This window comes from Perognathus longimembris, chromosome 7 (assembly GCF_023159225.1).
Source record: "Perognathus longimembris pacificus isolate PPM17 chromosome 7, ASM2315922v1, whole genome shotgun sequence".
Lineage (NCBI taxonomy): Eukaryota > Metazoa > Chordata > Mammalia > Rodentia > Heteromyidae > Perognathus > Perognathus longimembris.
Genome location: NC_063167.1, coordinates 69627584 through 69641634, shown reverse-complemented (window position 1 = coordinate 69641634; position 14051 = coordinate 69627584). Strand labels below are relative to the sequence as shown.

The 14051-nt window shown below is 51.4% G+C and overlaps 1 protein-coding gene across 1 annotated transcript in view; it reads left to right on the top strand.

Moving 5' to 3' along the window:
- Syt6 (synaptotagmin 6) overlaps window positions 1-14051 on the top strand; it is a 39045-nt gene that overhangs the window by 24893 nt on the left and 101 nt on the right. The window contains exons 4-6 of the mRNA XM_048349969.1: window positions 3778-3898; window positions 6958-7129; window positions 8849-8999. Coding sequence (XP_048205926.1) covers window positions 3778-3898; window positions 6958-7129; window positions 8849-8999 — 444 coding nt within the window. The remainder of the gene's footprint in view (window positions 1-3777; window positions 3899-6957; window positions 7130-8848; window positions 9000-14051) is intronic.

The following is a 14051-nucleotide window of genomic DNA, read 5'->3' as shown; positions in this document are numbered from 1 at the left end:
TTTGAGCTCCTGAGCCACCTCACAAGGTCAGAGTGCCCCCTCCCACTCCCCACCCCCAGCTTCTGACAAGACCCAGCAGCCTCTGTGGGGAGCACTGCCTCCTCTCCCTAAGGGAGGCCCCAGTTGTCTGACACCTCCAAGACTACCTGAGGCCAGACATGAAGGCAGAGTTTCATCCCTGATTTTCTCTCCCACCCACCTAGCTGTCCAGCAAGACCCAGGGGCAGGCCTGGGTGGAACCCTGGGCCCGGGACCTTGATCTCCAAGGGACCAGAACCCAGGGCTCCCTGACTTGACCAAATCAGAACTTCTCTCCCAGAACTCCCCTCAAACTGCTCTCCTCCTGCTCCTTCCACCCCCTGGCAGCCCTCCCTCTCCACCCACCTCCATCAGGAAGGGGCCTTCGCCTCCCAGGGATAGCTGACTCACAGACTCTGCCCCAAGGCAGGTGGGAAGCAGCCTGTGCGCAAGGGCAAGTTCAGAGGGGAAGCTGAGGACAACGCGGAGAGAAGCCACCTCTCCTTTCCTCCATCATCCCGTCCCTGAGTCGTCTCCCTGCATCCTGTCCCTGCCCCTGTGTCCCATCCCTGCATCCTGTCCCTGTATCCTGTCCCTGCCCCTGTGTCCCTGCCCCTGTGTCTCCTCCTCGCATCCTGTTCCTGCATCCTGTCCCTGCATCCTGTCCCTGCCCCTTCTTCCTGCCTGGGTCCTGCCCCTGTGTCCTGCCCCAGCACTGCTTCCCCTTCCTGCTGTCACTCACAGTTATGTATTGAACACTTCCAGGCACACCAGCCTTGCTTTTGGCACAGATCACCATCTACCACCCTTGCAACCGCCCTCAGAAGCTGTGTCCTGACACACACAGCTCTCTGGATACTTCTTTACCCACGGGGCCAAACTGGCTTCTGCTGGCCAGAGTAACTCAACAGCACTTTCCGCCAGTGCTTCTGGATCCTTCTAGGTCCCCAGCGACTCCTGTGGAGGATGCACCTTTGCTGATGAGGAGAAAAGCCAATAGGCCACTTAATGACCGAGGTAGATGTATTTTCCAGGAGGCCAGCAGTGGCCTCTCCTTTTGCTCAGCCTGGATGGACACTGCTTGCTGTTGTCTGTTCAGGAAGATGGCCAGAGAAGATTTGTGGCAAAAAAAACAACACATAAGCAAAGGTGTGGCTTAAGTGGTAGAGCACCAACCTTGAGTAAGAGAGCCAAGTAAAAGAGCAAGGCCCTGAATTCAAGGTCTAGTACTGGCACAAAGCAACAACAAAACCAGCCCTCTCTGTCTCTGTGCTCAGGAGAACAATGCCCACTTGTGCCACTAAGCCATACTAAGTGCAAGATGCAGGTGAGGAAAAAAACCTAGTGACTTTTGTGAGCTGTGCAGGCCAGAAGTGCTACAGGATGGGGCAGGGGTGCTTACTGTGGGGACAATAAGTTAGGGACGGGGCGGGGCAGACAGACCCTGGGGCCTGCAGTCAAGTACAGGATCATGGAGGCATGGAAAGGGGAAAGTCACCAAATCCACATCAGCCGTGTGGAGCAGAGGTGGGCAGAGGGGAGGGGAGGCAGGGCTCGTCTGCCCTGCGTAAGCTGAGGCACTGCCTGCAGCCAGAAAGCAAACCGAGAGGCATTTGCTGGTTCTGAACTTCACAAGGCATCATTCGCTTCTTCTGGGGTTCAGTGGGGATCAGGGTGCCTACTTCAGAGGTTTGTGCTAAGGACCACTGAGAAAAAAAATCAGCCAAGCCGTCAGCAGAGGAATGTATACAATGCTCCAGCTGCTACTGAACTTGGAGCGGGTGGAGAAACTTTCGGAGTGATTGAAGGAAAGAAAGGGAGGTCCGGTCCCTGGCTCACGCTTGTCATCCTAGCTCCCTGGCTGGGAGGATCATGGTTTGTGGCTAGTGTGACAGAAAAGCTTGTGAGCTCTTAGCCAATTGCTGGTTCGGTGGCACGTGTTTTTTGTACCAACAACATGGGAGACTGAGTTCTGGGGGATCTCAGTTCCAGATCAGCCTTGTCAGAAAAGTCCATGGGATTCCATCTCAGTGGAAGAGACTGGGCCTCATAATGTGTGTTTCACAATAGTTAAAAGCAAAAATAGGAGGACTAATGTCCAGGTGTGCAGCCAAGCAGGCAGTGTGAAAGTGCAAAGCAAGTGTGGATGTTTTTATAGGTCTTGAAGGTGCACCCTGAGGTTCATGCCCCAGCACCACTGGGGCTGAGCAAATATGGGGAACAAAGGCCCCAGTTCTTGCCATCCACAGCTGCCAGGAGCTCCTTCTCCCTTCCCCCTCTCCTTCCCTTCCTCCTCCCCCCCCCCCAGGCTGTGCTTGGACAAAGTCCCACAGGATGCCATTTTATAGGTAGACAAAAAGAAACATTGGGGTAGGAAGAATGGGAGCCAGTGCCACCTAGAGGACCACATGAGGGCCACATGCTCTGGCTAATTCTCTGCTGGGCCAATATTCCAGAAATTTCCAGTTGAAGATGGGCTTCCTGGGACGCAACCTTGGTGTCACCCCCAACTCCTCTTTCTTGGAAGTCAGGAAAGCTTTCCCTAGCTAAAACTTCAACAGCTACAACTTTCTCCAAGGTCATTTTCTATCTCCCGTCTCTGCCTGAAATTTTTCTCCTTGGAATTTTTGACTAACTTCATTTCCTTTTCCTTTTTAATATTCATTTCCCTTTTTAATATTGTCCTTGGCTCCTGTAAAATGTAAATTCTATAGATGAAGGGATTTTTCTCCCCTATGCCCAGCATCTAGATCATGTACTTAGTACATAGCAGGTACGCCACAAAATTTGTTAGCTGAATAAGTGGATTAATTAATTAATTAATATAGAGACCACGTAGAAGACTATTTTGAACCAGGAACTTCTGGGGAGAGGGAATTGAGCCTGGCATTTGAAGTCAGAGCACCCCCAAACCCTGACCTCCTACTCCAACTTAGCTCTGGGAACACTAAAGCAGGCACCTCTATATCTTGGGGACCCTCCGCCCCTGCCTCAGTTGTGGGGTAGGAGAGAGCGTAGCCTGGCAGGATACTATCTAGTATAGAGGATGGATATGTTTGCCATCTTTCAAGGAAGGTGGTGAAATGTAGGAAAAGATGATCCCCTGTCCTCTGAGAAACCTGTAGAGCCCCCTGGCCAGTGGACTCTGCCCCTCATGAAGTTTGTTTCTGAAAGTCAACCACAGTTAGGGAGGAGGGACGAAATCGATCCATGGCTAGGCATCAGGCATGGGATGGTGAAGGCTTATGGCTGGCATCCTGTTGTGCCCCTCCCCATGTAGAGAAGGTGGAGCCAGGAGAGGCAGGAGGCTGTGGAGGCAGAGGCCTGCGACCGCCTGACCGCCTGAGCCCAGAGGCTAAGCTGAGAGCAGAAAGGAACTACAGGTGTGCTAGGAGAGGAGCCGCCTGCAGGCCGCAGCGTGAGTCCTGCCCAGGACCACTGTGACCACAGACCTGGGAGGGGTGGCTTGGTGAGGGGCTAGGGGAGAACCGGAATGGGCCAAGGGACTGGGCCAGGGAGTGCACACAGGGCAAGTCAGACCAAAGCAGAACGCAAAGGACCCAAATCGGATCAAAGCATGAGGGACATTGAAGGGGAAAATGTTCTACTGATGAGACCTTTGATTCCTAATGTCTCCCACAGTCCATTTCTTTGGATTTTAAACAATGCTGCCATGGCTCCACAAGGCTCCTCCTGGGCCCCAGAGAGGGTGAGGCCTAGCCTGCGGCTCTCACTGCCCTCCTGTCTGCTTCCTTGCAGGAAAGCGTGGACTTGGGTGAGATCATGTTCTCCCTCTGCTACCTGCCCACAGCTGGCAGGCTCACCCTCACCGTGATCAAATGCCGCAACCTCAAGGCCATGGACATCACAGGGTATTCAGGTACTTTCCTACCGCTGTGGGCTGCCATGAGCCTCCCCCCCCCCCGTGGCCTCCACAAACCTCTCCCCTGTCCCTGTGGGTGCCACGAGCCTCTCCCCTGTCCCCGTGGGCCTCCATGCTGCCTTCCTGAGTCCAGACAGTAGGATTTGGGAGTGTTCAGGACAAAGGGCAATGATAGCCAGTATTTTTGAAGTGAGAACACCAGCCTAGCAGCAAACTACCTCCATCCAGGTTCCACTTCTGCCTCTTGCTCCCTCATAAAGACCAAGCTTTCCGCACTGGCGCTCTGCAGCCATTGCAGACTGTGCCTGCGGTGACTGTTGAGAGAGAGAGGCGCACTTCAGCTTGCTGTGCCAGGGTTCTTAGCCCGCCAACACCTGGTCCTGGTGCTGTGGGCCGCGGCTGGAGCACCTGAGGCAACTTGACTTCAGAGCAGGAAGCTAGGGGAGGAAAACCAGGGCTGAGGTCCCAGTAGCCGGACCCAACCCCATGACTTCACTTCCTTCCGTAGTCCACACCTCTGAAAGGTTTCACCACCACCCAGTAGTGTCCAGGCCGGGATCAAACCTTCACACACAGCCTTTGAGACATCCTCTGTCCAAGCCACAGCAGTTTCTTGATCTGAGAAATAGGTACGCTAGCACCTGCGTTGACTGTACTCGGGATAAATGAGCAAATCCAGGGAGATGCTAAGCTTTGTTCCATGACATCATAAGCACTCACTGGTAGAGCAGAGAGGAGAGGGGAGGGAGGAAAAAGGAAAGCAAGGGAGGGAGAGAGGGGAGGGGACCCTCAGTTCCCAGTTTTCCTGCAGAGGAAGGAGAGAAACAGGGAGAAACATAGGAGACACACACCTCAGGGAAGCCTTCTCCATTTTTGGATTGGCCCGGACTCCCAGAAGGGTCGCATGGCATTGCTCCAATAAATGTCTGCCATCCACTCAGGCTCGGGCCACAAACCCGCTGAACAGGAGGCAGGTGTGGAGAGCCACTGCAGAGGCCCGCATGCCGGCCATGATGTCAGGGTAGGACTGCATACACGCATGTGCACACGCATACACACAGGCACACACGCACATATGCACACACACTTCTCACAAAGCTGCAGGGGACAGTCTGACTGTGAGGATGGAGAACATGGGAAAGGTCCTTATTTGTGTCCTCCAGGAGGCCCTTCTCTGATTTTCATGTCCAGTGTCAAACCACTCGGGAGATTCCTTGAACTCAGCGGATGGAAATGATGGAACTTGCCCCCTAGTTCCTTTGTATTTATTATTTGTTTTCTGAGAGGCTCTTAAGTATGATCATAGATGCCACAAAGAGGTCATTCTGGGCCAGGCACCAGTGGCTGTGCCTGTCATCCCAGCCTCAGGAGGCTGAGCTCTGAGGATCAGGGTTTGAAGCCAGCCGAGCAGGGTTATGAGACTCTTAGCTCCACTTAACCACCAAAAAGCCAAAAGTGGAGCTGTGGCTAAAGCAGTAGAGCCCCAGCCTTTAGCAAAAAAGTTCAAGGATGGGTAACCAGTACTGGCACACACCAAAAAGTCCACTGAAAATCCAAAAGGCCTCTGGAAAAGGGGAAGACACCAAGAGCAGGTTGGTTAAATTCCCCTGGTCCCCCAGTTCCTCCATAAACCGAAGCATGGAGTTTGTCTAGCTACCTGTGGACATGTTCCCATCTAGTTACCTGTGGGAATGGCTTCACAGCTTGGGCTTGGGGCCAGGGCTGAGATTCCTCTAGTTTATGTGGAACATGTGTGCTAGGGAGCAGGAGGCTAGTGGGGGCTCTGTGCACAGGAACTATACCCTAGCAATTGCAGGGTGGGAGGGTGTTGGACTTATCTTACACTGCTCCGTGCACACAGCTGGAACAAGGTGCCTCAGCCCCTTGGTGACTGAAAGCTATTATTACCTGCCAGCCGTTCTTTCACTTCTTGAGCTGGGCAGCATAAATACTAATTATGATGGTGACCAAAACACCTGTGCCATGCGATACAATAGGCGTCACTTCGTCTGGGTGAGTGGAAAATTTCAGGGTAGAAAGACGACACGAAATCCCTATTCAGAAAAATAGGACGAAGAGACAAGCGCGCAAGGATTTTTCAAATACCAAGACAGCTGCTGGCAGCACAGCGAGAGTCCAAGGTTCCACTGAGGAAGGACTGCCAGCCAGCCAGCCTCTAGCGGGAAGCCTCCTCTCCTGGGTCAGCCTTGCTCTCCCGGGGTGGCCTAGCTCACTCTTCTGACCACAGTTCCTCCACTCCACTGCTCAGAAGTGGCCTGGAAATGGCTTCTTGCTGACAAATGCAAATGAGAGCATTGAGATACTGGGACCCAAATCATGACGTCAGCTGGAGGATGTGACTCATGGTTGCTTCTTGAGCATCATGGAGGCCGCTTTTCCCCTCCTTGATCCTATGCTTAGCAAGGCTGTGAAAACCTCCAGGGAAAACTGTCTCCTAACGGATGACAGAAATCCTGGATCACCTGTCATCCTAGCTACTCTGGAGGCTGAGAGCTGAGGACCACCATGTGAAATCAAGCCCAGGGAGCAACATGCGTGAGATTCTTATCTCCATCTTACCAGCAAAAGACAGAAGTGGAGGTGTGGTTCAAGTGGTAGAGCACCCACCTTGAGCTGAGGGACAGGACCCAGGCAAGAAGAAGAAAAAGGGGAAGGAAAAAGAGGAGAAAGAGGAGGTGGAGGTGAAGGAGGAGGAGGAGGAAGAGGAGGAAGAGGAGGAAGAGGAGGAGGAGGAGGAGGAGGAGGAGGAGGAGGAGGAGGAGGAGGAGGAGGAGGAGGAGGAGGATTAAAAAGGAGAAGCCAAAAAGGGAATGGTGTCATTAGTTTCCATTCCTTCTGAGCCAGCCAGGTGCTACGGGACTGAGGTTTAGGCAGTGCTTGTCTGATTGGGGCTAGCTTCTCTATGTTTACCTCAGGGAAGAATTCTAAAGATGCTGGAGCCCCCTTAGGGACAGGGGTGCCTCACAGGTAACTTCAGGTGGCTTCGGTACTTCACCCCCACACCCTCTTTCCTCTGCACTGTCCCCATCGCACAGATCCCTATGTCAAGGTGTCTTTGTTGTGTGACGGCCGGAGGCTGAAGAAGAAGAAAACCACCATTAAGAAGAACACTCTCAACCCGGTCTACAATGAGGCGGTCATCTTCGACATTCCTCCAGAAAGTATGGATCAAGTCAGCCTGCTCATCTCGGTCATGGACTATGACAGGTAGGTACAGTCCAGGGACACAGGTCCTGCCTCTTGGGGGAGGGGGGCAGCACAAGCTTCTTGGCCTAGGACCTAGGGTTCAGGATGCAGGCTTGGCCCACCCAAGGATACAGGAACTTGAGGGAGAACACAGGCTCCCCTAGCAAAGGACTCCAGCTTCCCTCCCAGCAGTCTGTTTCCACCCATCACTTCCCTGTTCTTCCAGGTGGTACCATGTCCCATCACCTGTCCTTTAAAATGCCTCTCTAGCGAGCTGGGCACCTGTGGCTCACACCTGAAATCCCAGCTACTCAGGAGGCTAAGATCTGAGAATGACCATTCAAAGCCAGCCTGAACAGGAAAGTCTGTGAGACACTTATCTCTCATTAACCAACAAAAAGCTGAGGTTCAAAAAGCTGTGGTTCAAGTGGTAGAAGTCCAGCCTTAGGCATAAAAGCCAAGTGAGAGCATGAGACCCAACGACAGTGACAATATGACTATATCCTCTCCGCTTCAGCAGCTGTATAGACTCTGGCGGATTCTGCCCCAACTCAGCCAATAGACAAAAAACACATTTTCCTGAACACTTTCTCTGGATCTACCCTTCTGAAGCTCCTGTTGTTGTCCATATCTTTCCCCTGGACTCTAAAGACCTTCCACAACAGGGCCCAGCGCATCCTCCCAGCTGATTCCTTTTCTGGAGTGCATTTCTTCTTACTTTCTGATTCTACTCCCCATCAAGGCCACCTCAGAAACACTGTCCAGCGCCTGTGCCCTTGTGAGTCCTTCTCTCCAGCTGTTCCTTGACTGAAGGAGATAGAAATCTGCACGAGGGCCTCGATCCCAGATTTTTCTTTCTTTTTGAGGGGTCAGTACTAGGGCTTGAACTCAAGGCCTTGCTCTCTTGCTTGGCTTTTTCTGCTCCAGGCTGTCACTCTACCACTTGAACCACAGCTCCATTTCTGGCTTTTTTTTTTCTCCAGTCCTGGAGCTTGAACTCTGGGCCTGGGAGCTGTCCCTGAGCTTCTTTTGCTCAAGGCAAACACTCTACCACTTGATCCATAGAGCCACTTCCAGCTTTTTAAAGTAGTTTATTGGAGACAAGAGTCTCATGGAGTTTCCTGCTTGGGCTGGCTTCAAATTGTGATCCTCAGATCTCAGCCTCCTGAGTAGCTAGGTTACAGGTGTGAGCCACTGGCATCTGGCCACTTCTGGCTTTTTGCTCGTTAATTAGGTATAATAGTTCCTCAATTCATCTTCGCGGGCTGACTTAGCACCTGGGTCCTCAGATCTCAGCCTCCCAAGTAGCTAGGATTACAGGTGCACCACCAGTGCCCCATTCCCATCCTGGGTTTTGAACACAAGTTCAGGCCTGATTGATATTGGACTAGCATACTTGAGTGATGATGGATGCTCCTGTGGGAGTGAATAAATCTCAGCCTCATTGCTGAAGGAGAAGAAGTGCTCAACATAGCTGATTCTCTCCCAGTGCTGCTGTCTCTGGTTGTGAAGTCCTAAGAGGCCTCTGCCCCATCGGGCTACCTGCCACTGTTTCCTGAGGTTCCAGGCACGTCTGTAGCCCCTGCTTATTTCCCTGTGTATGACAGAGGCTGAGCAAAGCCTCATAGACTCTGGCTGCTCAGGGCCTGGCCCAGTGTTGCCCTTTAGAGCTCTCCATTCTCCCTTCCAGAGAGCCAGTTGGGTGGCCAATGGGGGGGGGGTTCTCTGTCTCTTCCTCAGAGTGGGCCACAATGAGATCATCGGAGTATGCCGAGTGGGGACCAGTGCCGAAGGCCTGGGCAGGGACCACTGGAACGAGATGCTGGCCTACCCTCGCAAGCCCATCGCACACTGGCACTCCTTGGTGGAGGTAAAGAAATCCTTCAAAGAGGTGGGTGAGGCTGCCGTGCCCCGGCACATTTACTGCCTGGAGGCTGGGGCTGAGAAAGGCCAGTCACCTGTGGAGAGCCCCCCAGCTGCAGACAGCCAGAGCTGAGAAGGGCCAGTCACCTGTGGAGCGAACCCCCACCCCCGCCAAGTCACCGGTGAGGGTGCAGGGGCCACATGCTTCTCGGGTGTAATGGGCACTGAGATAGAGGCTGCCTGACAGAGCCCTTGATGTTGGATGTTTCAAAAGCAATGCTGGAGGTTTTCTTGTATTCTGCCTGTCTGTATTGGTACTGGAGCTTGAACTCAGGACCTAGGCGCTGTCCCTGAGCTTTATCACTCATGGCTAGTGCTCTACCACTTGAGCCACACCTCCACTTCCAGCTTTTTGTTGATTAATTGAAGAGAAGAGTCTCACAGACTTTCCTGCCTGATCCTCAGATCTCAGCCTCCTGAGTAGCTGGGATTATAGGTGTGAGCCAACTGTGCCTAGCCAACTCTGAGTTCTTAATGGAAAATGAAAACTTTGAAAAAGCCTTCCCAGCAGCCACTGTGCCAAGCCTGAAAAGCCTCTTTGGAGCTTCTGAGTTATGTTAGTCTATTAGGAGGAACCCCAGAGGATAGTGAGATCAGAACCTGGCTAGGACTCCGTGCCCATTGTCAGAGCACTGAGTCCCCAAGGCCCCAGGCAGGCCAAGTGTGGCATTTCCTCTGTGGATGGATGGCAGGTGGATGGCCAGAGAGCAGATCTCTTACTAGAGGTTTCACCGCCTCTCATGAGAGTCATCTAGCAGAGCCCCGGGCTGGGCTGACAGAGGTCAGTGGGCTGCATCTCCATTTTTGGCCCTTCCTCTGGAGCCCACGGCTTCTCACTCATCTCTAAAGAAAACATCCCTTTAGCCAGGCACTGGGGGCTCACTCCTGTGATCCTAGCTATTCAGGAGGCTGAGATATGAAGATCGCAGGTCAAAGCTAGGACAGGAAAGTTTGTGAGATGTTCATCTTCAATTATTTAGCAAAAAGCCAGAAGTGGAGTTCAAATTATAGAGTGCCAGACTTGAGCAAAAAGGCTAAGGGACAGCACTCAGACCCTGAATTCAAGCCCCAGTATTGGCACACATGAACATGCGCGTGCACACGCACAGACACACACACACACACACACACGAAGAAAGAAAGAAAAAGAAAATGTCCCCTTGACTGCTGTCAAAGCTTGCATCTGACAAATTTAGATCATATGACCTATTTCCTTGGTGATCTCCTGGCCTGCTTTTCTCAAAGTGATTGAGGAATAGGTGGTCAGAACAGACTGAACCTCAGCTTCAATATCACAGCCCCATCTACATGAAAAGCTAGATGCTCTACAGAACTGTGTAAAGTGCAGAAAATCTAATACAAAAAGAAAGATTTGGGCTGGGAATGTGGCTTAGCAGTAGAGTGCTTGCCTAGCATGCATAAAGCCCTGGGTTCAGCAACCAGCTTAATACAGTGCATAATCAGTTATTCAGTAAATGGTTTCTCCTAGTAGGTGGGATAGAAATGAGTGAGAGTACAGGTGAGATAAAGAAAACACCGGGCTAGGAATATGGCCTAGTGGTAGAGTACTTGCCTTGCATACATGAAGCCTTGGGTTCAATTCCTCAGCACTACATAAGCAGAAAAAGCCAGAAGTGGCACTGTGACTCAAGTGGCAGAGTGCTAGCCTTCAGTAAAATGAAGCCAAGCCAGGGACAGTGCTCAGACCCTGAGTTCAAGCCCCAACACTGACAAAAAACAAAACAAAACAAAAAACAAAAAAAAAACCGCACAAAAAAAACACCTCACCAAAAAAAACCACTTCTGTCTTTCTTTTCTTTTCTTTCTTCCCCCCCCCCCTTTTTTTTGGTGCTGGGTCTGTGGGTTTTTGTTTGGTTTTTTTTGGCCAGTCCTGAGCTTGGACTCTGGGCCTGAGCACTGTCCCTGGCTTCTTTTTGCTCAAGGCCAGCACTCTGCCACTTGAGCCACAGTGCCACTTCTGGCCATTTTCTGTATATGTGGTGCTGGGGAATCGAACCCAGGGCCTCATATATATGAGGCAGGCACTCTTGCCACTAGGCCATATCCCCAGCCCCGGGTCTGTGGGTTTTAATACAAGGTTTGGGTGCTATCTCTGAGCTTCCTTTTGCTCAAGCCTGGTGCTCTACCACTTGAGCCACAGCATCACTTCTCTTTTTTTGGTAGTTGCAGTAGAGATAAGAGTTTCGTGGACTTTCCTATCTGGTCTGGCTTGGAACTGCGATCCTCAGATCTCAGCCTCCTGAGTAGCTAGGATTAAGGTGCAAGCCACTGGCACCTGGCAAAAAGAAAGCTTTTGGTGGAAATGTGGCACCTTTAAAAGATGAGGCAGAAAATGTCTGCCCAGCCAAGGACCCACAGGGCCCCTTCTCATGCCCGGGTGCCACACCCATCTCACTGGCGTGAGTCCCACCCCACCGCACCCCAGCTGCAGGTGAGGCCACTGGGAAGAGCTGTGGGCTCCCACAAGCCCAACCTGCAGCCCTGGGCCAGCTGCAATGAGCCTTCTTCAATCCTGTGGATACACTGAAGAACATCGATTTAGGGTGGCTTCACAGTGGGCACAGGGGGCTGTGAGAGCCCCAAATAGTGCACTGCCTGCCCAGGGCCTTGATTCTGGATTGTTGAGGGGTAGGTCCCTCCTGCCTCTGCATTCTCCGAAATGCTGACCCTCAAGGACAAGGTCCAGCCTGCCTTCCTCGAGCATGCAATCACATACCCTTGTTGCCCTGCCTGGCCTTGGCAAAGGACGTGGGTGGCAGAGTGGCAGAAGGAAGGCAGTGCGGTGTACTATAGAAGTGCCAGGATGGGGTTCCAGGATCTTGATAAATGCAATCTAATTAAGCCAAGTAATTGATTCCAAATCTGTTTCTTTGAGAACTCTGGACTCACTAGTCCAGACAAAGAGAAAGAAAGATAAAATAGAATCAAGCCCTTGAAAGTGAATATTTGGTGGGGCAGTAGCATTAACAGTCTATGGAAAATAGAAAGAGATTTAATTGATTCATATCCTTTGGCTTTACTTTTTTTCTTGACCTGGCACTTGAGTGAGCGAGACAGTGAGCAATTGAGTGCGCACAAGACTGCCCTCTCCCCCCCTCCCCTCCCCTACTTCCCTCCCACTCCCTGCTCGGCTGATCATTTCTCTGTATAAAGAAGCTGAAAATGGACATTCGTCTTGGCGACTGAGGATTTCAGCTGTATGTACTGATGTGGAGTCTTCACTGATGCTTTTGTAAAAATACATTTATACATCTAGGTGTGTGCTGGTGGCTCACAACTCTAATTCTAGCTATGCAGGAGGCTGAGATGTGAGGACCACAATTCAAAGCCAGCCTGGGCAGGAAGTTCCTGAGACTTAGCTCCCATTGACCAGCAAAAAGCTGCAAGTGGAGCTATGGCTCAAGTGGTAGAGTGCCAGCCAGGGGCAAAAAAAAGCCAAGTGAGAGTGCAAGGCCCTGAGTTCAAGCCCCAGTACACACACACACACACATACACACACACACACACACACACACACACACACAGAGCTAAAAACTCAGCAAGCTGATATGAAATAACATTCCTGTGTTCATGTGGCACATTGTGCTGAGCCTCCATCCTCACAACCATCCTCACAGCTCAGTTCTGGATGCTGAGAGCTTTGCTCTTGAAAGTTGAATCTCCCTCCCATCTGCATCCTCCATAAAGAAATGTTCTCCAGTGCCAGGAAGAGAAATGACCTATATATATGTAAAGAGCTCTGTATTTGTCTTGTACCTTTCTTAGGTGAGTTTCAAGTGCTGTGATCATCTCTCTTTTTATTAATAAGAACAGAGGGCATCAGACTGGCTTGCCTGTTAGGGGTTTAAAATAAGGTTGAGGGAAACAAATTAACTGAAAGGGTGTTTTTCCCTGCTGGGATCTCTCATGAATAAAAATTCATTAAGCCACATCAAGCACCCTTGCTCAGCTGTGCGCCCATCCCTTTCCCCCCACATGCTATGTCCTCATCACACACACAGCCTGGCTGACCAGTGTCCTAATCCAAGGTACTTTATTGCAAAGAGATCATCTGCTGTAGATTTTTTTTTTTTTTTTTTTTGCCAGTCCTGGGCCTTGGATTCAGGGCCTGAGCACTGTCCCTGGCTTCTTTTTGCTCAAGGCTAGCACTCTGCCACTTGAGCCACAGCGCCACTTCTGGCCATTTTCTGTATATGTGGTGCTGGGGAATCGAACCCAGGGCTTCAAGTATATGAGGCAAGCGCTCTTGCCACTAGACCATATCCCCAGCCCTGCTGTAGATTTTTATGTGTGTGTATCAGTATGGTGCTTGAGCTCAGGATCTTGCACTCTTGCTTGGCTTTTTTGCTCAAAGCTGATGCTCTCCACATGAGCCATAGCTCTACTTCTGACTATTTTCTGGTTAATGGGAGATAAGAGTCTCATGAACTTTCCTGCCCTGGCTGGCTTTGAACCATGATCCTCAATCTCAGCCTCCTAGCATGCTAGGATGACAGGCCTGCCCTGTGGCCCCTGGCGTTCCATAGATTTTACATCTCAATCAAAGACCTTCTTGTGTGACACAGCTGCCTGGGAACAACAACCCTCCTGCTGGCTGGGGACAGAGGCTCTGCTCTTCCAAAGCCACCTTGCTATGCATTCCAGAATTATCCATCTCTCCATTGTCCATGTACCAATCTCCTCCATTGGTGAATCATCAGAGGAAAAATTGAGGCCTTAGCCAACAGTCCATGTTCTTTCTCCATTCGTTCCAGATAAACCGTTATGCTCTGTGTGACTACACTGGGAGGAGTATAGAACAGGTACTCTGTGTAGCATTTGGTAGCATTCTGTGTTTCCTGCTCTGGCCTGGACTATTGATCCAGCTAAGTGGCTTCTTACCCAGGGAGAAGCTAGCGATGACCAGGTTCCTTTCCCTGACCACCAAAAGTGGTCACCAAGCTCGGTACAGAAGGGTGTACTCTCGAAAGCATTCCTCACAGTCTTATGTCACCTTCTG